Source organism: Ranitomeya imitator, chromosome 4, assembly GCF_032444005.1.
Source record: "Ranitomeya imitator isolate aRanImi1 chromosome 4, aRanImi1.pri, whole genome shotgun sequence".
In the NCBI taxonomy this organism is placed as follows: domain Eukaryota; kingdom Metazoa; phylum Chordata; class Amphibia; order Anura; family Dendrobatidae; genus Ranitomeya; species Ranitomeya imitator.
This window is the reverse complement of record NC_091285.1, coordinates 259875037-259899979: the sequence shown is the minus strand read 5'-3', so window position 1 is coordinate 259899979 and position 24943 is coordinate 259875037. Positions and strand designations below refer to the sequence as shown.

At 43.1% G+C, this 24943-nt stretch overlaps 1 protein-coding gene across 5 annotated transcripts in view; it reads right to left on the bottom strand.

Moving 5' to 3' along the window:
• OSBPL8 (oxysterol binding protein like 8) overlaps positions 1-24943 on the bottom strand; it is a 441028-nt gene that overhangs the window by 200502 nt on the left and 215583 nt on the right. For 4 of the 5 annotated variants that reach the window (XM_069764557.1, XM_069764552.1, XM_069764556.1 and 1 more), the window contains one exon: positions 8454-8490. In XM_069764557.1, coding sequence (XP_069620658.1) covers positions 8454-8490 — 37 coding nt within the window. The remainder of the gene's footprint in view (positions 1-8453; positions 8491-24943) is intronic. The other variant, XM_069764554.1, reaches the window with a different exon arrangement.

Sequence of the window (24943 nt, the reverse complement as noted above, 5' to 3'; positions counted from 1 at the left end):
CATTTATCCCCGTTAAAGCACATTTGCCATTTATCAGTCCAAGCTTCTAGTTTACATACATCATCCTGTAATATAAAATTGTCCTCCTCTGTATTGATTACCCTGCAGAGTTTAGTGTCACCTGCAAATATGGAATTCTGCTCTGTATGCCCCCTACAAGGTCATTAATAAATATGTTAAAAAGAAGGCCCAATACTGACCCATGTGGTACCCCACTGCTATCCGCGACCCAGTCCGAGTGTGCTCCATTAATAACCACCCTTTGTTTCCTGAGCCAGCTCTTAACACACTTACACATATTTTCCCCTATCCCCATTATTCTCATTTTATGTATCAACCTTTTGTGTGGCACCGCATCAAAAGCTTTGAAAAGTCCATATACACTACGTCCACAGTGTTCCCTTGGTCCAGTCCGTAACTTACCTCTTCATAGAAACTGATCAGATTAGTCTGACATAAACGGTCCCTAGTAAACCAGTGCTGATACTGGCTCATGAGGTTATTCCTCTTCAGATACTCCAGTATAGCATCCCTTAGAATGCCCTCCAGTGTTTTACCCACAGTAGAGGTTAAGCTTACTGGCCTATAATTTCCGAGTTCAGTTTTTGTCCCCGTTTTGAATATTGGCACCACATTTGCTATATGCCAGTCCTGTGGTATACACCCTGTTATTATGGACTCTGTAAAGATTAAGAATAATGGTCTATCAATGACTGTACTTAATTCCTGCAGTACTCGAAGGTGTATCCCATCCGGGCCCGGAGATTTGTCAATTTTAGTGATTTTTAGACGCCGACGCACTTCCTGCTGGGTTAAGCAGGTGACATTTAATTGGGAATTTTTATCACTAGACATTTTGTCTGCCATGGGATTTTCTTGTGTAAATACTGATGAAAAAAAGTCATTTAGCATATTGGCTTTTTCCTCATCCTCATCCACCATCTCACCCAGACTATTTTTAAGGGGGCCAACACTATCATTTTTTAGTTTCTTACTATTTACGTAGTTAAAGAATATTTTGGGATTATTTTTACTCTCTCTGGCAATGAGTCTCTCTGTCTCAATCTTGGCTGCCTTGACTTGCTTTTTATTTAATTTTCCGTATTTATGTAATGCCTCATCACTACCTACCGTATTTTTCGGCGTATAAGATGACTTTTTGACCCCTAAAAATTGTCCCAAAAGTCGGGGGTCATCTTATACGCCGGGTACGGCATGTGCAGGGAGCGATCCTGGATGTCGGCGTGTGGTTCCCAGGGTCTGGAGGAGAGGAGACTCTCCTTCAGGCCCTGGGATCCATATTCATGTAAAAAATAAAGAATAAAAATAAAAAACATGGATATACTCACTTTCGGACGGCCCCTGGCTCACAGCGCTGCTAGCGTCTCCCTCCGTTCCTAAGAATGCGGTGAGTGAAGGACCTTCGATGACGTCGCGGTCAGGTGACCGGTCACCTGACCGCTCATGTGAACGCGACGTCATTGAAGGTCCTTCACTCACCGCAGGGACTGTCCGAGGGCGAGTATATCCATGTTTTTCATTCTTTATTTTTTACATGAATATGGATCCCAGGGCCTGAAGGAGAGTCTCCTCTCCTCCAGACCCTGGGAACCACACGCCGTATTAGATGACTGGGCGTGTAAGATGACCCCCGTCTTATATGGCGGGCATATCCCAAATTCCATATTTTATATGGAAAAGTTGGGGGTCGTGTTATACGCCCAGTCGTCTTATACCAAAGAAAATACGGTACTTCCTTTAATTCTCTAAATGCTTTCTTTTTGTCACTTATTGCCCCCTTACAGCTCTATTTAGCCATATTGGTTTCCTCCTATTTCTAGTATGTCTATTCCCATACTTTATATACTGTGCACAGGTCCTATCCAGGATGCTAATAAATGTCTCCCATTTTCTTTGTGTATTTTTATTTCTCAGGATATCGTCTCAGTTAATTGCACCAAGATCCTCTCTCATCCGTTGGAAATTTGCCCTCCTGAAGTTTAGTGTCCTTGTTACCCCTCTATTACACATCTTATTAAAGGATACATGAAAACTTATTATTTTGTGATCACTATTCCCCAAATGACCCCCAACCCTTATATTTGATATGCGGTCTGGCCTGTTGGTTAATATTAGGTCTAGCAGTTCCCCCCTTCTTGTTGGGTCCTGAACTAATTGTGAAAGGTAATTGTCTCTCATAGTTGTCAAAAACCGATTACTTTTGCTGGAACTGCAGGTTTCTGTTCCCCAATCTATTTCAGGCTAGTTGAAGTCCCCCATAATAATGACTTCTCCTTGAGTTGCAGCTTCATCTATTTGCTTTATGAGGATATTCTCCGTTGCTTCCATTATTTTTGGAGACTTCTAACACACCCCTATCAGTAATTATTTTTCCCCCCTCCCCTTATCTCCACCCACAGGGACTCTACATTTTAATTAGATTCACCTATATTATCACGCAGGATGGGTTTTAAGGATGATTTTACATATAGACACACCCCTCCCCCTCGCTTAGCCGTTCGGTCATTTCTGAACAGACTATAACCCTGCAAGTTAACAGCCCAGTCATGGCTCTCATCCAGCCACGTTTCAGATATCCCCACCATGTCATAATTATGCTCCAACAACATTAATTCTTATTCGTCCATTTTGTTGGCAAGGCTTCTGGCATTAGCATACATGCATTTTATGTATCTCTCTGCACCTCTATTCTTTCTTAAATTAATTGATCTAACCCCACGCCCCCCATGCCACCGCCAACCCCAACTTCCTTATTTGTGCCCAGATCTCTATCTGCACTATCTTCCCCTCCTATAAATTGAATACCCCCCATTCTTTAATTTAAACACTCCTCCAACCTTCTAGCCATTTTCTCCCCTAACACAGCTGCACCCTCCCCATTGAGGTGCAGCCCGTCCCTAGTTTAGAACCTGTAGCCAACTGAGAAGTCAGCCCAGTTCTGCAGGAACCCAAACCCCTCCTTCCTACACCAATTCCTGAGCCGCTTATTAACCTCCCTAATCTCCCGTTGCCTCTCTGGCGTCGCACGTGGTACAGGCAGTATTTTGGAAAATACTACGCTGGAGGTCCTTGCTTTCAGCTTGCAGCCTAATTCCCTGAAATCATCTTTAAGGACCTTCCACCTACCTCTAGGGCTAGGGTTAGGGTTAAGGCTACAGTTAGGGTTGGGGCTAAAGTTAGGGTTAGGGTTGGGGCTAAAGTTACGGTTAGGGTTTAGATTACATTTACGGTTGGGAATAGGGTTGGGATTAGGGTTAGGGGTGTGTCAGGGTTAGAGGTGTGGTTAGGGTTACTGTTGGGATTAGGGTTAGGGGTCTGCTTGGATTAGGGTTTCAGTTATAATTGGGGGGGTTTCCACTGTTTAGGCACATCAGGGGCTCTCCAAACGCGACATGGCGTCCGATCTCAATTCGAGCCAATTCTGCGTTGAAAAAGTAAAACAGTGCTCCTTCCCTTCCGAGCTCTCCCGTATGCCCAAACAGGGGTTTACCCCAACATATGGGGGTATCAGCGTACTCAGGACAAATAGAACAACTTTTGGGGTCCAATTTCTCCTGTTACCCTTGGGAAAATACAAAACTGGGGGCTAAAAAATAATTATTGTGGGAAAAAAAAAGATTTTTTATTTTTACGGCTCTGCGTTATAAACTGTAGTGGAACACTTGGGGGTTCGAAGCTCTCACAACACATCTAGATGAGTTCCTTAGGGGGTCTACTTTCCAAAATGGTGTCACTTGTGGGGGTTTCTACTGTTTAGGTACATTAGGGGCTCTGCAAACGCATCTAAGTCTGCATTCCAAATGGCTCTCCTTCCCGTCCGAGCCCTCCCATGCGCCCAAACAGTGGTTCCACCCCCACATATGGGGTATCAGCGCACTCAGGACAAATTGGACAACAAATTTTGGGGTCCAATTTCACCTGTTACCCTCGGAAAAATACAAAACTGGGGGCTAAAAAATAATTTTTGTGGGAAAAAAATTTTGTTTTATTTTTACGGCTCTGCATTATAAACTTCTGTGAAGCCCTTGGTGGGTCAAAGCGCTCACCACACCTCTAGATAAGTTCCTTAGGGGGTCTACTTTCCAAAATGGTGTTACTTGTGGGGGGTTTCAATGTTTAGGCACATCAGTGGCTCTCCAAACGCAACATGGCATGCCATCTCAATTCCTGTCAATTTTGCATTGAAAAGTCAAACGACGCTCCTTCCCTTCCAAGCTCTCCCATGCGCCCAAACAGTGGTTTACCCCCACATATGGGATATTAGCGTACTCAGGACAAATTGTACAACAACTTTTGGGGTAAAATTTCTTCTCTTACCCTTGGAAAAATAAAAAATTGGGGGCGAAAAGATAATTTTTGTGAAAAAATGATTTTTTATTTTTACGGTTCTGCATTATAAACTTCTGAAAGCACTTGGTGGGTCAAAGTGCTCACCACGCATCCAGATAAGTTCCTTAGGGGGTCTACTTTCCAAAATGATGTCACGTGTGGGGGTTTCAATGTTTAGGCACATCAGGGGCTCTCCAAAAGCAACATGGTGTCCCATCTCGATTCCAGTCTATTTTGTATTGAAAAGTCAAATGGCGCTCCTTCGCTTCCGAGCTCTGTCATGCGCCCAAACAGTGGTTTACCCCCCCATATGGGGTATCGGTGTACTCAGGACAAATTGTACAACAACTTTTGGGGTCCATTTTCTCCTGTTACCCTTGGTAAAATAAAACAAGTTGGAGCTGAAGTAAATTTTTTGTGAAAAAAAGTTAAATGTTCATTTTTATTTAAGCATTCCAAAAATTCCTGTGAAGCACCAGAAGGGTTAATAAACTTCTTGAATATGGTTTTGAGCACCTTGAGGGGTGCAGTTTTTACAATGGTGTCACACTTGGGTATTTTCTATCATATAGACCCCTCAAAATGACTTCAAATGAGATGTGGTCCCTAAAAAAAATGGTGTTGTAAAAATGAGAAATTGCTGGTCAACTCTTAACCCTTATAACTCCCTAGCAAAAAAAAATTTTGGTTCCAAAATTGTGCTGATGTAAATTAGACATGTGGGAAATGTTACTTATTAAGTATTTTGTGTGACATATTATGTGATTTAATTGCATAAAAATTCAAAGTTGGAAAATTGCGAGAAATTTTCAAAATTTTCGCCAAATTTCCGTTTTTTTCACAAATAAACGCAGGTAATATCAAATAAATTTTACCACTGTCATGAAGTACAATATGTCATGAGAAAACAATGTCAGAATCACTGGGATCCGTTGAAGCGTTCCGGAGTTATAACCTCAAAGGGACAGTGGTCAGAATTGTAAAAATTGGCCCGGTCATTAACGTGCAAACCACCCTTGGGGGTAAAGGGGTTAATCATAGACCTGAGACAGGGACAAGGGGGCATCCTCTACGTCTGGAGGAAAGAAGGTTTAAGCATAATAACAGACGCGGGTTCTTTACTGTAAGAGCAGTGAGACTATGGAACTCTCTGCCGTATGATGTTGTAATGAGTGATTCATTACTTAAATTTAAGAGGGGACTGAATGCCTTTCTTGAAAAGTATAATGTTACAGGTTATATATACTAGATTCCTTGATAGGGTGTTGATCCAGGGAACTAGTCTGATTGCCGTATGTGGAGTTGGGAAGGAATTTTTTTTCCCCAATGTGGAGCTTACTCTTTGCCACATGTTTTTTTTTTTTTGCTTTCCTCTGGATCAACATGTTAGGGAATGTTAGGTTAGGCTATGGGTTGAAGTAGATGGACTTAAATTCTTCCTTCAACTTTAATAACTATGTTACTATGTTTTTTTATATCAACTATCTCTATCACTATCTTTTATCAGGTTTGTTTTCCTATTTTTTTTTTTTTTAAACCTTCAAAAGGAACCTCAAGACCTACCTCTTCCAACAAGCCTAAAACCTGCAGTAACCACCAATCGACCAAACTGTTGCCTGACCAGTTCTACCCTTAACGATACCTTGTAGACTGTGAGCCCTCGGGGGCAGGGTCCTCTCTCCTCCTGTACCCGTCGGTTCGGAAACCTGTTTTGTTCAGGATAATTGTACTTGCTTTTTGTTATGTATACCCCTTTTCAAATGTAAAGCACCATGGAATAAATGGCGCTATAATAATAAAGATAATGGAGTGACAGTGAACAAGCCTGGCTGCAACTTTATTCATTCTATATGGCGTAGCTTGAAAAAGCTAAGCACAGCCCCACAGAGGATAAATAGAGCCGCAGTCTATGGATAAGTGATAAAGGGGTTGTCAGCCATAACATTTTACTCTTTCTAGCTAATGCGTCTGAGTCACTGCTGATGGCAATGGAGGTGATCCAGTCTTTTGGGACCTATTCTAGGCTCGTAATTAAATGGTCTAAATCGGTGCGGATGCCATTAGATAAGGGGGGGTCAGGTTGTCAATCCGCAGAGCTCTGGATTGCAACAGGAATCAATATTTAAATATTTGGGAGTGATTGTCTCACCCAGTCCGCTAGATTATGAAAAACTAAATTTAGCCCCAATCCTCACTAAGTTTACACGGAAAAGGGATGTGTGGTCTAAACTTCCGTTACCAGTTGTGGGGAGAGCCAATTTAATTAAAATGATGATACGGATGCCCCAGGTGCTGTATTCTCCTTCACAATTCACCGATATGGATCCCTTTTAGGATCTTTCGGGATATTTAAGGAGTGTTTAGATCTCTGCTTTGGAGGGGTGGAACGGCTCGTATTAAATTGTGAACACTGCAGAGGGACAAATCAGATGGGGGGAGGGGTGTTAGCGGTTCCAAACCCATTGGTCTATTTCTTAGCAGCCCAAGCTCAATATTTTAGAGTATGGGGGGATACAGGTAAAAATTTGTTAAAGGATCTCTTGCAGTGTGGGGTAAATAGCCGGTCTTTATATGAAGTACTAGAGGGTAACAAATTCAAATCTTCTCCAAAAATCTTCCCACATTATCGTTAATGCATAAAATATGGTGGGAAATAAGAGATCTGCAACAAATAAAGAGCTGCTCACAATTTACATCAATATGGAACACCCCATGGTTAGTTAATCTGAGAAGTTTGGTGGGTTTTGGGAAGTGGACTTTATGGAGAGTAGTTTTGAAAGTATGTGCGCCAGATACTGTTATACAGATTAGATCAAATAGGTGATCTGGGATAACATCACGGCTACATAGATCTTTATTAACATTAGTGCTAAGCAAACACCCAATTCATAGTAAAGAGAGATGGGAGGCAGAGATCGGCCCAATAGAAGAAGGTTAATGGATAGAGATATTGGAAAGGGTACCTCAACTCTCTCAGTGAAGCGCATAGACTTTCTCAACTTTACCTAAGGTTTACATAAGGTTTATAGAACACTGGAGTTTAATGTGTAAGATTGGGGCCAGAGCAGAAGCATGCTGTCCTAGGTGTGGGGTGGAGGCGGCTACTCTACTTCATATGATGTGGTCATGTCCTAAACGGGAGAGATACTGGAGGAAAGTACTAGGATTAATCGGACGAGTGTTTAAGGTGGTGTTGGAAACTATGCCCTTAGTTTGTGTGCTGGGGTATGTGGAATATCTACAGACAACTGAGCCGGCTAAAATGGCTATAGCACGAATGCTGTATTTAGCAAGGAATCTAACAGGACAACACTGGATGGATACGGAGAGCCCCCAAAAAAAGGAATATATCAAGAAAATAAACTGGTTTATAGATTTGGAAAAAGGTGTGTACAAAAAAGAGGCAATATTAATACATTTAAACAGCTTTAGGCTGCCTGGATGGATGAACCAGGGCCCCCGTCGAGGGAATTAGTGAGATATAGATTGGGCGTGATTTAATAAAGCGGATTACGAGAGATATGATCCATGTTTATTCCATGAGCAATAATAATGATTGCATGGCTAGAAGCTCCAAAGGGAGATGTTTTCTCTCTAAGCATTACAGTGGTGTTGAGTTGACTATATGTTTTTTCATTTTTTTTTGTATAAAATGGGAATTTTTGTCTTTAATTTAATTTGGTCTTTACCTTTCCATCCCCTCCCCCCCCCCCCCCCTCCCCCTTCCTATCTGTTCTTAATTTTCTGTGCTTACCCGAAGCGGGTAATATGTTCGTGTAAAAATTGTTGGAAAGCTTCAATAAAGATAATTTAAAAAGAAAGCGTTGAGCAACCATTGTATCCTATGATGGGCACGCAGGAACCAACATGGACTGCAAACACACAGTGCTAAATTAGTGCCATGATTAGGAAGGCAGAGGTGGTAACAGATATTGCGCTCTGTAAAGAGAACTTTTGCATTTCTTCTAGAGTTTTCAATCATTTCAGTTTTAAGCCCTGTGGTAAGCTAGAGCATTACAATAAGGGTTGAAGATGGATACAAATGTACTTCTGAAAACTAATGTGCATGACTGAATAAATAAATGTATTGTTATGTTACTTACATGCTGGTCCATGGGGCTCTCGGATTTCACAATGCTGCTGTTTGGCCATGGGTAACAGAGGGAGCCAGAGTAGGTTTCCAGCATCGAGGGTAGGCAAGACGAGGTGGTGATACATATGTCAACATCAGGAGGAAAGAGCGAGGGAGAGAGGAAAGACATGGTGTTAGCTCGTGCTCAGACATAAAAAGCATACATTATACTCTGCGTACTGCATGCATGTATAGGCTAATGCCAGTTACACTGCAAAGATCAATCCTATGAAAGGTCTTTATCGCCATAAAGGTTGAAATATTATATTCGCTAATGTTAGAAACCTGGAGTCGAAGGCATATATTTTCTTTGTGACAGGTCAAGACAAATGCAGGCTCTGGTTTATTCTATGGTGCAGTACTGAAGGCCTGTTTTAATTCATTTGAATTATTTATTGTAATGCAGCCATATCTATTTTTCATCAAAGTACCACAAATACCATCAGTATACTCCAGAGGTAATTTATCAAGTGCTGAGCATCCTAAATCCAGTCTAGAAAAATAAGCATTACTTACTAGATGGATCAACCAGCGTTAAGCCGGCCCATTCCGATAATGCAGTGATGATGGGATTCAGGTGAACATTGCATCCAGTCACCAAACTTTGCAGAAAAGAGAAGCCAGCTCACCTGCCAACGATGCATTGTGACGGATTGCAGTTAACGCTAGTGTTAAAGTAGCCTTACTCTTTCAGCTCCGCAACTCTTATGTTCTCATTTGGTCCAATGATGATAATGCCTCGTCAATGATTTATGTGACTACTGCATCCAATCACTGACTTCAGCATTCACGTACCAAGGACACAATTGTCACAGGCAGGTTTGGTGACTGGAGAAATGAAGAGGAAAGTCCAGCTCCAGATACAACCAATGTGTTTTTTTGAAAAATAGATTTTTAAAAAATGCATCCTTGTCGTGAAAAAATAGAAAGGTGAATTCAGTTTCTACGTCTGGTCAGGAAGGCACCTGGGCTCCACACACTCAAGGTGTGGAGCCCAGGTGCCTTCCTGACCAGACGTAGAAACTGAATAAACCAAGAGAAAAGCCCAGCTCCAGGTAAAACCAAGGCATTATTTGAAAAATAGATTTTTTTTTTTTAAATACATCCTTGTCATGAAAAAATAAAAAGGTGAAGGGGGAGGGAAAGGGCAATGCAATGCGTTTCAAATGCAACACCAGCGTTCTTTGTCACAGCTTCCAAAGAACGCCGGAGTCACGTTTGAAACGCGTTCACCTTTCTATTTTTTCACGACAAGGATGCATTTTTTAAAAATCTATTTTTCAAAAAAACACATTGGTTGTATCTGGAGCTGGACTTTCCTCTTCATTTCTCCAGTCACCAAACCTGCCTGTGACAATTGTGTCCTTGGTACGTGAATGCTGAAGTCAGTGATTGGATGCAGTAGTCACATAAATCATTGACGAGGCATTATCATCATTGGACCAAATGAGAACATAAGAGTTGCGGAGCTGAAAGAGTAAGGCTACTTTAACACTAGCGTTAACTGCAATCCGTCACAATGCATCGTTTTGCAGAAAAAACGCATCCTGCAAAAGTGCTTGCAGGATGCGTTTTTTTTCCCCATAGACTTGTATTGACGACGCATTGCCACACGTCGCATCCGTCGTGCGACGTATGCTTCGTGCTTTGGCGGACCGTCGGGAGCAAAAAACGCTACATGTAACGTTTTTTGTTCTTGACGGACCGCTTTTTCCGACTGCGCATGCGCGGCCGGAACTCCGCCCCCATCTCCCAGCACCTCACAATGGGGCAGCGGATGCGCTGGAGAAATGCATCCGCTGCACCCGTTGTGCAGTGCGTTAAACGCTAGCGTCGGAATCTCTGCCCGACGCATTGCGACGGGGAGATTCCGACGCTAGTGTGAAAGTAGCCTAAGGCATTCAACTGCAAAGTAACATTACTTTAGATTATCACCTACTCTTCCACAATTTTTTAAATGCCTGGAAAACCCCTAAAAGGGTCAGATCAAAGAACATTTTTTGACATGGCATATTTCCTTAAATTAATCTTTTTCTTTTTTCATGAGCAGATTTTCATACACCGTTAAAATAATGAGATGCATCATCCAAGGCAGTGCTAAAACCCATCAACATCTAATTCTATAAAATGTGAGAGGGAGTCAGCTGTAACACCTGAAGAAGGTCAGGGCACTATTTTTAAATACTTCATAGCATTACAAAAGAAGAAAAATCACTGATTAAATAAGGTTAAAAAAAAATGTATACCGTATTTTAACACATTAATGACCACCAATACGTTTTTTACAGACCTGAGATAAGAGAATAGCATCCTCAGTAGACAATCCAGCAGCTGTTGGCTGACAACTTGCTGCATCAGCCACAATCAGTGTTGGCATCATCCATATCTGTTTAACCCCTTAGATGCTGCTGTCAATAGTGACTACATCATATAGTTAACAGAGTGTGAGGGTTATACCCATCGGCACCCTGAAATCATGATCGTGTGGTACTGATGTTTGCCATGGCAATTCACAGCCAAATAGCGGCCTCAGAGTCTGCCGGCTACAGCGGCGTGTTCAGAAGAAAGCGACATTTAGGTGGTAAAAATACACTTTTTCATTTCTGTCATGTCACTTTGCATTAATTCCTGAAAACCACCTGAAGGGTTAATAAACTACCTGACAGCAGTTTTCACTATGTCAGGAGGTGCGGTTTTAAAAATGGTATGCAAAAGTTTGAGAAAAAAGAGAAGCGCACTTACCCCAGGTGTGGTGGTCACAATTTATTCGGACACATAAAACAACAACGGCAGGGAGGAAAGTGAATGAGAACGGACTACGGCCGTTTCGTGCTGTGCAGCACTTCAACGGGTCCTTGATAGCGGAAGGAAAAGAGGAATGTTCTTATATTTCCACAGGTACTACTGCTCCTCCCCCTTCCCTCCGCTATGCCTCAGGTGATCAAATCACCTGTGTTCGAAACATAATTGTGCAAAAACAACAATACATTTGTTAAAAACATAATCAAACACTAAGCAAAAGACTGGAGACAATATATTAGATACATAAACAGTGAAAAAACTGATTATGAAATTTACAAAAAGACGGACATGTCCATTCTCTCGTTCAAACCTAATGGACCTAGAGCGCCTGCGCGAAGTATCCACCTTCCTTCTCTTTGTAATAGGAGGCGATTCCAATCACCTCCCTGTTGCGGCGAGGCTACTCTTTCGATTCCTGCAAATCGCAAAGTGCTTACATCGCTATTATGGTAAGTCTTTACATGATTGATAAATTTCGGGACCCCTTTCCCTGTTCTAACAGAATTAAAGTGTTCTCTGATCCTGATGAACAAGGGCCGAATAGTCTTACCGATATAGAAAAAGCCGCAAGGGCAAAAGATGATATACACAATATGTGTGGATCTACAAGTTATAAAATCACGTACCACATGCTGAATGGAGCCGATTTTGATACTATTTCCTGTAAGATGATACGTGCAGAAATTGCATTGTCCGCACCTAAAGTTACCTTTAGGTGCATGCCCACCTAACCACGTCTCTCGCTTGGATACAAATCTATTGTGTACCAACATGTCTCTCACATTTTTGCTGCGACAGCATGCGAACAAGGGTCCTCTGTCAACCATGTCTTTCAAATCGTTGTCCTGTCTTAGAATCTGCCAATTCTTTCTAACTGCAGATCTAATAGCCGAATCTATGGGCCCATATTTAAAACAAAAAACAAATTTCTTTTCTCCTTTTTTGTTTTTCATACCCAAGGAATCGCTCAGGTCCACATTTATTGCTCTATTGAGCGCTCTATCCAAAATAGGTTGCGGGTAACCCCGCTTTACAAACCTACTATACATCTCATTAGACTGCTGCTCGAACCCTCCTGTTTCACTGTTTACCCTTTTTACCCGTAAAAACTGGCTAAAGGGTAATGCCTGTTTTGTGTAGAAAGGATGGGCACTATTAAAGTGTAATAAGGAGTTAGACGCAGACGGTTTGCGGTGGATCTCAGTGTGAATGGTACCCTCAAAAATCCTCAATTTAACGTCCAGAAATACCTGAGCGGCGCAGCTGGTCCATCAAGTTCAGCACAAGTCATAGGACAAACTGCGTCCCCTTTAGACGCAGGACGCGCCGTGGGGGTAGGCGAAAATGGTGGACAGAAATCTCCGAAAAAGAAAACAAGTACCGTATTTTTCGGACTATAAGACGCACCGGACCATAAGACGCACCCCAAATTTGGGGTGAAAATTGCAGAAAAAAAGATTTTTTATAACATGGGGGTCCGTCTTATTGTCCGAATTTACAGTATCTTATGGCGGTGGCAGAGCAGGGTCACAGGAGGCAAGGTGGGGTGATGCTGGGATGAGGAGGTGCTGGGATGAGAAGGTGCTGGGATGAGAAGGTGCTGGGATGAGAAGGTGCTGGGATGAGAAGGTGCTGGGATCAGGAGTTGCTGGGATCAGGAGGTGCTGGGATCAGGAGGTGCTGGGATCAGGAGGTGCTGGGATGAGGAGGTGCTGGGATCAGGAGGTGCTGGGATCAGGAGGTGCTGGGATCAGGAGGTGCTGGGATCAGGAGGTGCTGGGATCAGGAGGTGCTGGGATCAGGAGGTGCAGTGAGAGGTATGGCGTGAGAGGGGTCCCTGGCGTACCATGCAGGCTTACCTAGGTGGCAGAGGTGGAGGTGCGGTGGCAGAGGTCCGGTGGCAGAGGAGCGGTGGCGGGGGTGTGGCAGCAGAGGAGGCGCAGGAAGCGGGGTCCCTTTCCCCGGTATGGTGATGCAGCAGGCCCGGTATGCAGCAGAGCCGGGTGAATCCTCGTGTTATCGGTGGGCGCGGCCATCTTCCTGAGGCCGCGCGTGTGCAGATGAAGCGCTCTGCTCCCGGGGCTTCAGGAAAATGGCCGCGGGAGGCCGCGCGTGCGCAGATGGAGATCGCGGCGGCCATTTTCCTGAAGCCCCGGGAAGCAGAGCGCTCCATCTGCGCACGCGCGGCCTCCGGAAAATGGCCGCCACCACCGATAACAAGAGGATTCACCCGGCTCTGCTGCATACCGGGCCTGCTGCATCACCATACCGGGGAAAGGGACCCCGCTTACTGCGCCTCCTCTGCCGCCACACCCCCGCAACCGCACCTCTGCCACCGCACCTCTGCCACCTAGGTAAGCCTGCATTGCGACTATTAGACGCACCCCCCATTTTCCCCCCTTTTTTGGGGGGGAAAAAGTGCGTCTTTTAGTCCGAAAAATACGGTAACTTGGAGACCAATATAAAAGACGAACACTCTACCACGGTTATTAATTTGACAGATCGCGTCCTAAAAGACTCACATTTCTCGGCATTATCCAAAGGACTGAATTATTGCTTGCCAGAAGATTTCAATATTGTGGACTTTAAGATCGACCTGTACAAGGCAGTGAGAAAGATGCTTTGTATAAATCTTTTTTACCCACCAATAGATCAGCCACGTCTAAATCTATTTTACCAGAGGTATTTCCTGGAGAAACACCGTGCCAAGTTGGTCCCCTGGGTTTTAGGATCACACAGGACCCCATAGGAGATATTAGGGAAGATGCATGTTTGCTTCTTAGTCTCTCTGATCCTGCCACCATCGTGAGTAACAGAGCGCATATTCCGGTTTTACCATTTACTGGAGGAGTAAAATCCACCTATATGCCCCCGGTCTCTCCCGGTAATGTTATCGATATTTTTGAGGCCCAAGTTCTAAAGGACATCGAGGCCATATTGTATAAAAAATTCCCTAATAATTTGGCATCTGAGGAATTGCGAGCTTTGAAGGAGATACAGGGGTGGTCTGATACTATTGTACGGGCCGCTGATAAAGGAGGCAATATTGTCCTCCTGTCCAGTGAATATTATAAAAACGAAGCTCTGAGGCAGTTATCAGATAAGAATACGTATGTGAGGTTAAAGGGGGATCCAACCATCAATTTTAAAAATGGCCTTCGTTCTTTGCTGAGACGTCATGTTGAAATGAGAGTCCTGTCAGAAAAACAAGCATCCAAACTTTTACCAGACTACCCAAGGAAAGCACATTGGTACCACATACCTAAAATACACAAATCTCTAGAAACACCTCCAGGTCGTCCGATCGTATCGGGGGTGGGTTCTCTAACTGAACCTTTGTCTTGCTATTTGGACTGGCTGCTACGTCCTCTCCTGTTGGATGTTCCTTCTTTTGTTAAAGATACTGGGGATTTTTTGAGGAACCTAAAAGGTTTTATATGGCAGGATAATTTCTGTCTTGCTTCAATAGATATTGAAAGCTTATATACCAGAATTCCCCAGAAATTAGGTGTAGACACCATAAAGGAGATACTAGAGAGCACACCTACTGACGCTAAGACTATTTCGTTTATTTGCGATGGGTTATCTTTTATATTGGAACATAATGCATTTCAATTCGATAATGACTGGTACAGGCAGACGGAGGGTACCGCTATGGGTACCCCCGTCGCATGTACCCTAGCCAATTTATTTTTGGCAAAGTTTGAAGAAGAATATATTTATTCTTCCAGAAATCCCTTTCTCCAGCATATTAAATTCTATGCGAGGTATGTGGACGACATGTTCCTGGAGTGGGACGGCCCCCAGGATTCTTTCACAGATTTTGTGGAGTACCTGGGGGGGTCCAACACGATGAACATGAAGTTCACTTCCCAATTTGGAGGGGATGAATTGGTATTTCTGGACGTTAAATTGAGGATTTTTGAGGGTACCATTCACACTGAGATCCACCGCAAACCGTCTGCGTCTAACTCCTTATTACACTTTAATAGTGCCCATCCTTTCTACACAAAACAGGCATTACCCTTTAGCCAGTTTTTACGGGTAAAAAGGGTAAACAGTGAAACAGGAGGGTTCGAGCAGCAGTCTAATGAGATGTATAGTAGGTTTGTAAAGCGGGGTTACCCGCAACCTATTTTGGATAGAGCGCTCAATAGAGCAATAAATGTGGACCTGAGCGATTCCTTGGGTAGGAAAAACAAAAAAGGAGAAAAGAAATTTGTTTTTTGTTTTAAATATGGGCCCATGGATTTGGCTATTAGATCTGCAGTTAGAAAGAATTGGCAGATTCTAAGACAGGACAACGATTTGAAAGACATGGTTGACAGAGGACCCTTGTTCGCATGCCGTCGCAGCAAAAATGTGAGAGACATGTTGGTACACAATAGATTTGTATCCAAGCGAGAGACGTGGTTAGGTGGGCATGCACCTAAAGGTAACTTTAGGTGCGGACAATGCAATTTCTGCACGTATCATCTTACAGGAAATAGTATCAAAATCGGCTCCATTCAGCATGTGGTACGTGATTTTATAACTTGTAGATCCACACATATTGTGTATATCATCTTTTGCCCTTGCGGCTTTTTCTATATCGGTAAGACTATTCGGCCCTTGTTCATCAGGATCAGAGAACACTTTAATTCTGTTAGAACAGGGAAAGGGGTCCCGAAATTTATCAATCATGTAAAGACTTACCATAATAGCGATGTAAGCACTTTGCGATTTGCAGGAATCGAAAGAGTAGCCTCGCCGCAACAGGGAGGTGATTGGAATCGCCTCCTATTACAAAGAGAAGGAAGGTGGATACTTCGCGCAGGCGCTCTAGGTCCATTAGGTTTGAACGAGAGAATGGACATGTCCGTCTTTTTGTAAATTTCATAATCAGTTTTTTCACTGTTTATGTATCTAATATATTGTCTCCAGTCTTTTGCTTAGTGTTTGATTATGTTTTTAACAAATGTATTGTTGTTTTTGCACAATTATGTTTCGAACACAGGTGATTTGATCACCTGAGGCATAGCGGAGGGAAGGGGGAGGAGCAGTAGTACCTGTGGAAATATAAGAACATTCCTCTTTCCCTTCCGCTATCAAGGACCCGTTGAAGTGCTGCACAGCACGAAACGGCCGTAGTCCGTTCTCATTCACTTTCCTCCCTGCCGTTGTTGTTTTATGTGTCCGAATAAATTGTGACCACCACACCTGGGGTAAGTGCGCTTCTCTTTTTTCTCAAACTTTTGCAAGATTTGGATTGTTTTTTTCCCTTGGAGCTGCACCCCCATTGGTTATAGAGAGGAACGCTTCTAGCTGGTATCCTATGCTGTTCGCATGTACTGGGTTGAAGATTTTAGGGTCAGGCTTATAGCAGCAGTGCGGTGACATTTGTTTCTTTTTTTGGACTGTTTTAAAAATGGTATGACTTCAGGAGGTTTTCCAATGTATAAGACCAACAAAGTCTGGATAGGTCCCTCAAAAAATTAATTTTGTAAATGTCCTTGAAAAAATGAAAAATTGCTGCTACATTTCTCATGGGGAGAATCACCCTGTTGATATACAGTGGGGCAAAAAAAGTATTTAGTCAGTCAGCAATAGTGCAAGTTCCACCACTTAAAAAGATGAGAGGCGTCTGTAATTTACATCATAGGTAGACCTCAACTATGGGAGACAAACTGAGAAAAAAAAATCCAGAAAATCACATTGCCTGTTTTTTTAACATTTTATTTGCATATTATGGTGGAAAATAAGTATATGGTCAGAAACAAAATTTCATCTCAATACTTTGTAATATATCCTTTGTTGGCAATGACAGAGGTCAAACGTTTTCTGTAAGTCTTCACAAGGTTGCCACACACTGTTGTTGGTATGTTGGCCCACTCCTCCATGCAGATCTCCTCTAGAGCAGTGATGTTTTTGGCTTTTCGCTTGGCAACACGGACTTTCAACTCCCTCCAAAGGTTTTCTATAGGGTTGAGATCTGGAGACTGGCTAGGCCACTCCAGGACCTTGAAATGCTTCTTATGAAGCCACTCCTTCGTTGCCCTGGCGGTGTGCTTTGGATCATTGTCATGTTGAAAGACCCAGCCACGTTTCATCTTCAATGCCCTTGCTGATGGAAGGAGGTTTGCACTCAAAATCTCACGATACATGGCCCCATTCATTCTTTCATGTACCCGGATCAGTCGTCCTGGCCCCTTTGCAGAGAAACAGCCCCAAAGCATGATGTTTCCACCACCATGCTTTACAGTAGGTATGGTGTTTGATGGATGCAACTCAGTATTCTTTTTCCTCCAAACACGACAAGTTGTGTTTCTACCAAACAGTTCCAGTTTGGTTTCATCAGACCATAGGACATTCTCCCAAAACTCCTCTGGATCATCCAAATGCTCTCTAGCAAACTTCAGACGGGCCCGGACATGTACTGGCTTAAGCAGTGGGACACGACTGGCACTGCAGGATCTGAGTCCATGGTGGCGTAGTGTGTTACTTATGGTAGGCCTTGTTACATTGGTCCCAGCTCTCTGCAGTTCATTCACTAGGTCCCCCCGCGTGGTTCTGGGATTTTTGCTCACCGTTCTTGTGATCATTCTGACCCCACGGGGTGGGATTTTGCGTGGAGCCCCAGATCGAGGGAGATTATCAGTGGTCTTGTATGTCTTCCATTTTCTAATTATTGCTCCCACTGTTGATTTCTTCACTCCAAGCTGGTTGGCTATTGCAGATTCAGTCTTCCCAGCCTGGTGCAAGGCTAGAATTTTGTTTCTGGTGTCCTTTGACAGCTCTTTGGTCTTCACCATAGTGGAGTTTGGAGTCAGACTGTTTGAGGGTGTGCACAGGTGTCTTTTTATACTGATAAGTTTAAACAGGTACTACTACAGGTAATGAGTGGAGGAAAGAGGAGACTCAAAAGAAGAAGTTACAGGTCTGTGAGAGCCTGAAATCTTGATTGTTTGTTTCTGACCAAATACTTATTTTCCACCATAATATGCAAATAAAATGTTAAAAAAACAGACAATGTGATTTTCTGGATTTTTTTTTCTCAGTTTGTCTCCCATAGTTGAGGTCTACCTATGATGTAAATTACAGACGCCTCTCATCTTTTTAAGTGGTGGAACTTGCACTATTGCTGACTGACTAAATACTTTTTTGCCCCACTGTACCAGTTTGGTTTCTACCTAGCAGCACAGGTTGGCACCCTTATACAGTGCAAATGGCACCTCCACTCAACGTCGGCTCATCCTGCTTTTCCCTATTACACCCTATCATCAGCTGCAAGAATATATCATCTCATAATAAGAGAGAAATGTGACAAGCCATAGATGTTACAAAAAAAACCCTCCTCCAATAAATGCCTCGTAGTCAGTCACGCCAGTCAGTATTCACCAGTACAAATAATAACTACCTCCCTTATAAACTGTCTGGCCTATAAAATGTAGCAATATCAGAGAGATAATAGGGTACGGGGAGCCTGGGGGGGAAAAACATCACTCTACTGACATACTAGTCTAGATCCTACCTGGTAGCTGAGGTTGGCACCCTAGTAAAAACCATATGGCACCCTTACTCGTCAGCTCACCCTGCTTTTCCCTATTAGACCCTACATGAGAGATCAGCTACAAGAGTATAAAAACTAATAAGAGACACGTGTGACTAACCATAGATGTTACTTCAAAACAAGACTGCTCTAACAAATGCCCTGCAGTCAATTACTCCGGTCAATATTCGAAAATAGAAAATTAACATGCTCTCTTATAACCATCAGGCCAATAAATGTAGCAATAACTTGGGACTTGTAACAATGGATGTGATAGTTTTAGATTATAAGAATCAACATATGTTGGCCAATCGCTCCTCTTAAACCATATGACATTAGGTCTAGAAGTACCACTATCATTAATCAATCGATTTTCTTTAGTTGGTAACATAAATCTGTAGATTATATTGAACCCAATAAAATACTATTGTGTACGAAGTATGTTACATTCCACACATTTCTCCTCAAGTAGGCTCATCGGGTATACTTACTGCGCAAGTTCCTCATACAGATATCCCTTGATGAAACTAATTGCATAGTAAACTACTTAGCTTATGAGAATATTCATAATGGCCCTCCTGATAAGGTGCTGTAATAAATCTAGTCGATGTGATGTCCTGACAGTGGCCCCCTTGGTAAGTGCTTTAGTGCATCTGTTGGATGTAGTTCTAGATGGGTGGAAATGCTGTTAAATAGCAGCTCACAGTAAGATTACCAACATGCAGAGCGATGTCACTATAACCCCGGCGAGACCAATGACGTCACTTGCGGGGGGGCTCTGGTCTCCTGCACGTCGGGTATAGTGACACCACTATACTTCTGGCTTTTTACTATTCATCCATTTCGTTCATCACACAGGGCACTGGTGGAGACATTCAGGGAAGACATTCAGGAACAGAACAGCCTTGAGTGAAAATAGCTTAGGTTATGGGACTAAACAGATAGGGAGTTAGGAGAAAAATGATTTGCCTTAGGACCGCCCCTTTAAAGGGACATTGTCACCTGAATTTGGAGGGAACAATCTTCAGCCATGGAGGCGGGGTTTTGGGGTTTTTGATTCACCCTTTCCTTACCCGCTGGCTGCATGCTGGCTGCAATATTGGATTGAAGTTCATTCTCTGCCTCTGTAGTACATGCCTGCACAAGGTGCAATCTTGCCTTACGCAGGCGTGTACTATGGAAGACAGAGAATGAACTTCAATCCAATATTGCAGCCAGCGGGTAAGGAAAGGGTGAATCAAAAACCCCAAAACCCCGCCTCCATGGCTGAAGATTGTTCCCTCCAAATTCAGGTGACAGTGTCCCTTTAAGTAATCTTTCAGGCTAGTTAAAGATTGCACCCTTTAAAAAAGACGTCATGTGCAAAAATCCTTAGAGAGCACTAAGCACTTTCCTGAAATGTGCCTTCTAAAGAAAGGAAGGGGATATATATATTGCCTTATACATAGATACACACACACACACACACACACACACACACACACACACACACACTTGTATGAAAAAGTGTTTGGCCCCTTCCTGATTTCCTATTATTTTGTATGTTTGTCACGCTTAAATGTTTCAGATCACTAAACAAATTTAAATATTAGAGAAAGTTAACACAAAATGCAGTTTTTACATTGTGGTCTTTATTATTAAGGGAAAAATAAATCCAAACCTACAGGGTCCTATGTGAAAAACTAATTGCCCTCCCCCCTGAAAACATAAATAAACTGTGATTTATCACATCTTTGGGAAGCCAAGTTCAAATTCTAAATCAAGAAAGCACTTAAATAGGACCCGCCTTTCAAAGTGAACTAGACCAAAAGATCCTCAAAGGCTAGACATCATGCCGCAATCCAAAGAAATTATGGAACAAATGAGAAACAAAGAAATTGAGATCTATCAGTCTGGAAAGGGTTAAAAGCCATTTCTAAAGCTTTGGGACTCCAGCTAACCACAGTGAGAGCCATTATCCACAAATGGCGAAAACATGGAACAGTGGTGACAAAAGACCCCACAACAACATCCAAAGAACTGCAGGCCTCAATTTCATCAGGTAAGGTCAATGTTCAGGACTCCACCATAAGAAAGAGACTAGGCAAAAATTGAATGCATGACAGAGTTCCAAGACGAAAACAACTGCTGAGCAATAAGAACAAAAGTGAAGTAGAGAATGGCTAATGAAATCAATTATTAACCTTACATAAGCTAGTTCAGATGTGGTGTGGCAAGATGGCGTCTGCATCCTGGAACTATGTCCTGGAAGGAATACTTGGAATGTGAACACTGAGGCTGTGTGCACACGTTGCAGATTTTTTGCATTCTTTTCGCGTTTTTTTCGCTATAAAAACATACATTATGCATCCCATCATTTAGAATGCATTCCGCAATTTTTGTGCACATGATGCGTTTTTTTTTTTTCCGCGAAAAAAAAAAACATCGCGGCAAAAAACGCAGCACGTTCATTAATTTTTGCGGATTTTTTGCGGATTTCCCACTATGTTATTTTTGTGCACATGATGCGTTTTTTTTTCCGCAAAAAAAAAACACATCGCGGCAAAAAACGCAGCCTGTTCATTAATTTTGCGGATTTTTTGCGGATTTCCCACTATGTTATTGCATTGGGAACCTCTGGAAAAATCTGCAAAAAAAATGCACCAAAAATGCGGTAAAAACGTGAGAAAAACGTGCAAAGAACGCATGCGGATTTTTTGCAGAAAATGTCCTGTTTTGCTCAGGAAATTTCTGCAAGAAATCCTGAACATGTGCACATAGCCTGAAGATTATATATGGAACGGACCTAACATGGACCAATCACAGACTGACATGATGGTTGCCCAAGAGACGTGCGACGCCATTTTCCTGCCTGCTATATGATCTTTTGTTTGTACTAATAAAATCAGTTATTAAGAAGCATGGCCATTAAGTGGAATAATGAACACATGAGACAGCCAACGCCTCACAGTCTCAAATTGGATAATAAAGGGAAAACAAAAAAGAAAACACAGAGCACAGTGTATGTAGCTGCGGGATCTGCTCGCTAAGGGTAGACAACAAAGTTCAGCTCTCTTTACCATAAACACAGCTCTGGAGCGCTCAACTCTAGGCACACTGAATACTGAATGATTCAGAAGGATGAAATTGACATCCTCAGTACATATCAAATTCAAATTCAAATGAGCTTTATTGGCAGGACTAAGTACAGTGGGGCAAAAAAGTATTTAGTCAGTCAGCAATAGTGCAAGTTCCACCACTTAAAAAGATGAGAGGCGTCTGTAATTTACATCATAGGTAGACCTCAACTATGGGAGACAAACTGAGAAAAAAAAATCCAGAAAATCACATTGTCTGTTTTTTTAACATTTTATTTGCATATTATGGTGGAAAATAAGTATTTGGTCAGAAACAAAATTTCATCTCAATACTTTGTAATATATCCTTTGTTGGCAATGACAGAGGTCAAACGTTTTCTGTAAGTCTTCACAAGGTTGCCACACACTGTTGTTGGTATGTTGGCCCATTCCTCCATGCAGATCTCCTCTAGAGCAGTGATGTTTTTGGCTTTTCGCTTGGCAACACGGACTTTCAACTCCCTCCAAAGGTTTTCTATAGGGTTGAGATCTGGAGACTGGCTAGGCCACTCCAGGACCTTGAAATGCTTCTTACGAAGCCACTCCTTCGTTGCCCTGGCGGTGTGCTTTGGATCATTGTCATGTTGAAAGACCCAGCCACATTTCATCTTCAATGCCTTTGCTGATGGAAGGAGGTTTGCACTCAAAATCTCACGATACATGGCCCCATTCATTCTTTCATGTACCCGGATCAGTTGTCCTGGCCCCTTTGCAGAGAAACAGCCCCAAAGCATGATGTTTCTACCACCATGCTTTACAGTAGGTATGGTGTTTGATGGATGCAACTCAGTATTCTTTTTCCTCCAAACACGACAAGTTGTGTTTCTACCAAACAGTTCTAGTTTGGTTTCATCAGACCATAGGACATTCTCCCAAAACTCCTCTGGATCATCCAAATGCTCTCTAGCAAACTTCAGATGGGCCCGGACATGTACTGGCTTAAGCAGTGGGACACGTCTGGCACTGCAGGATCTGAGTCCATGGTGGCATAGTGTGTTACTTATGGTAGGCCTTGTTACATTGGTCCCAGCTCTCTGCAGTTCATTCACTAGGTCCCCCCGCGTGGTTCTGGGATTTTTGCTCACCGTTCTTGTGATCATTCTGACCCCACGGGGTGGGATTTTGCGTGGAGCCCCAGATCGAGGGAGATTATCAGTGGTCTTGTATGTCTTCCATTTTCTAATTATTGCTCCCACTGTTGATTTCTTCACTCCAAGCTGGTTGGCTATTGCAGATTCAGTCTTCCCAGCCTGGTGCAGGGCTACAATTTTGTTTCTGGTGTCCTTTGACAGCTCTTTGGTCTTCACCATAGTGGAGTTTGGAGTCAGACTGTTTGAGGGTGTGCACAGGTGTCTTTTTATACTGATAACAAGTTTAAACAGGTGCCATTACTACAGGTAATGAGTGGAGGAAAGAGGAGACTCTTAAAGAAGAAGTTACAGGTCTGTGAGAGCCAGAAATCTTGATTGTTTGTTTCTGACCAAATACTTATTTTCCACCATAATATGCAAATAAATTGTTAAAAAAACAGACAATGTGATTTTCTGGATTTTTTTTTCTCAGTTTGTCTCCCATAGTTGAGGTCTACCTATGATGTAAATTACAGACGCCTCTCATCTTTTTAAGTGGTGGAACTTGCACTATTGCTGACTGACTAAATACTTTTTTGCCCCACTGTACATGTTAGCATTGCCAAAGCATATGGTAAAAATACGGGGGTGGGGGAGGGGGGGCATATAGAGGTCCAGGGAATATCAAATTCCTTTTAGAGGATAGGGGATGTTTCCAGGGTGGGGTACAGGAGTCCATGACATATCGGGCTCTTTAGTCGGGGGATAGGGATTTGTCCAGTATTGGGATACAGGAGTCCATGACATATCAGGCTCATCTTAGTCTGTGGCAGGCACTGACATATTCCGCTGCTACGGCCACTGCACTTTCCTCTTCCCCCAGTATTATCGGCAGTTTCTCTTCCTCCTCCTTGGAGGTGAAGTCTGGGAGGAGATCAGACAGTCTCTTGAAGTGAGTGTCCCTCACTGCGGAGTATTTGGGGCACCTCAGCAGGAAGTGGGCCTCATCCTCCACGGCCTCCTGGGGGCACTGCTGGCAGAGTCTGCTCTCTCGAGGCTTGTAGTTGTCGGTGCCGTGCGGATTCGATGAGTAGGCTTTGGGCGCTCAGTCTGTACCGGCTCAGGATCTGTCGATCTTTGGGGTTTTCTAGCTTCTCTAGATATGGGGCCAGTTTGTACTCCCTCTGTAGATTCCGGTATATTGTCAGTTTCTGGGATTTGTTTATGTCGTTCCTCCAGATGCTGAGATATTCCTCTTTGACTTTGTGTACCATTTTCTGGATTTCACCTTTTGTCAGGCCATGGAGGTTGATGGCTTGGTCAGACTGGCTTTGGGTACTTTTTCTTGGGAGGCTCTCTCTCTCTCTCTCTCCTCCCTCTCTCTCTATATATATATCTCTCTCTCTCAATTCAATTCAAATTCAAATGAGCTTTATTGGCAGGACTAAGTACATGTTAGCATTGCCAAAGCATATGGTAAAAATACGGGGGTGGGGGAGGGGGGGATATAGAGGTCCAAGGAATATCAAATTCCTTTTAGAGGATAGGGGATGTTTCCAGGGTGGGGTATAGGAGTCCATGACATATCAGGCTCTTTAGTGGGGGGATAGGGACATGTCCAGGGTGGGGTATAGGAGTTCATGACATATCAGGCTCTTTAGTTGGGGGATAGGGACATGTCCAGTGTTGGGGTATAGGAGTCCATGACATATCAGGCTCCTCTTAGTCTGTGGCAGGCACTGACATATTCCGCTGCTACGGCCGCTGCACTTTCCTCTTCCCCCAGTATTATCGGCAGTTTCTCTTCCTCCTCCTTGGAGGTGAAGTCTGGGAGGAGATCAGACAGTCTCTTGAAGTGAGTGTCCCTCACTGCGGAGTATTTGGGGCACCTCAGCAGGAAGTGGGCCTCATCCTCCACGGCCTCCTGGGGGCACTGCTGGCAGAG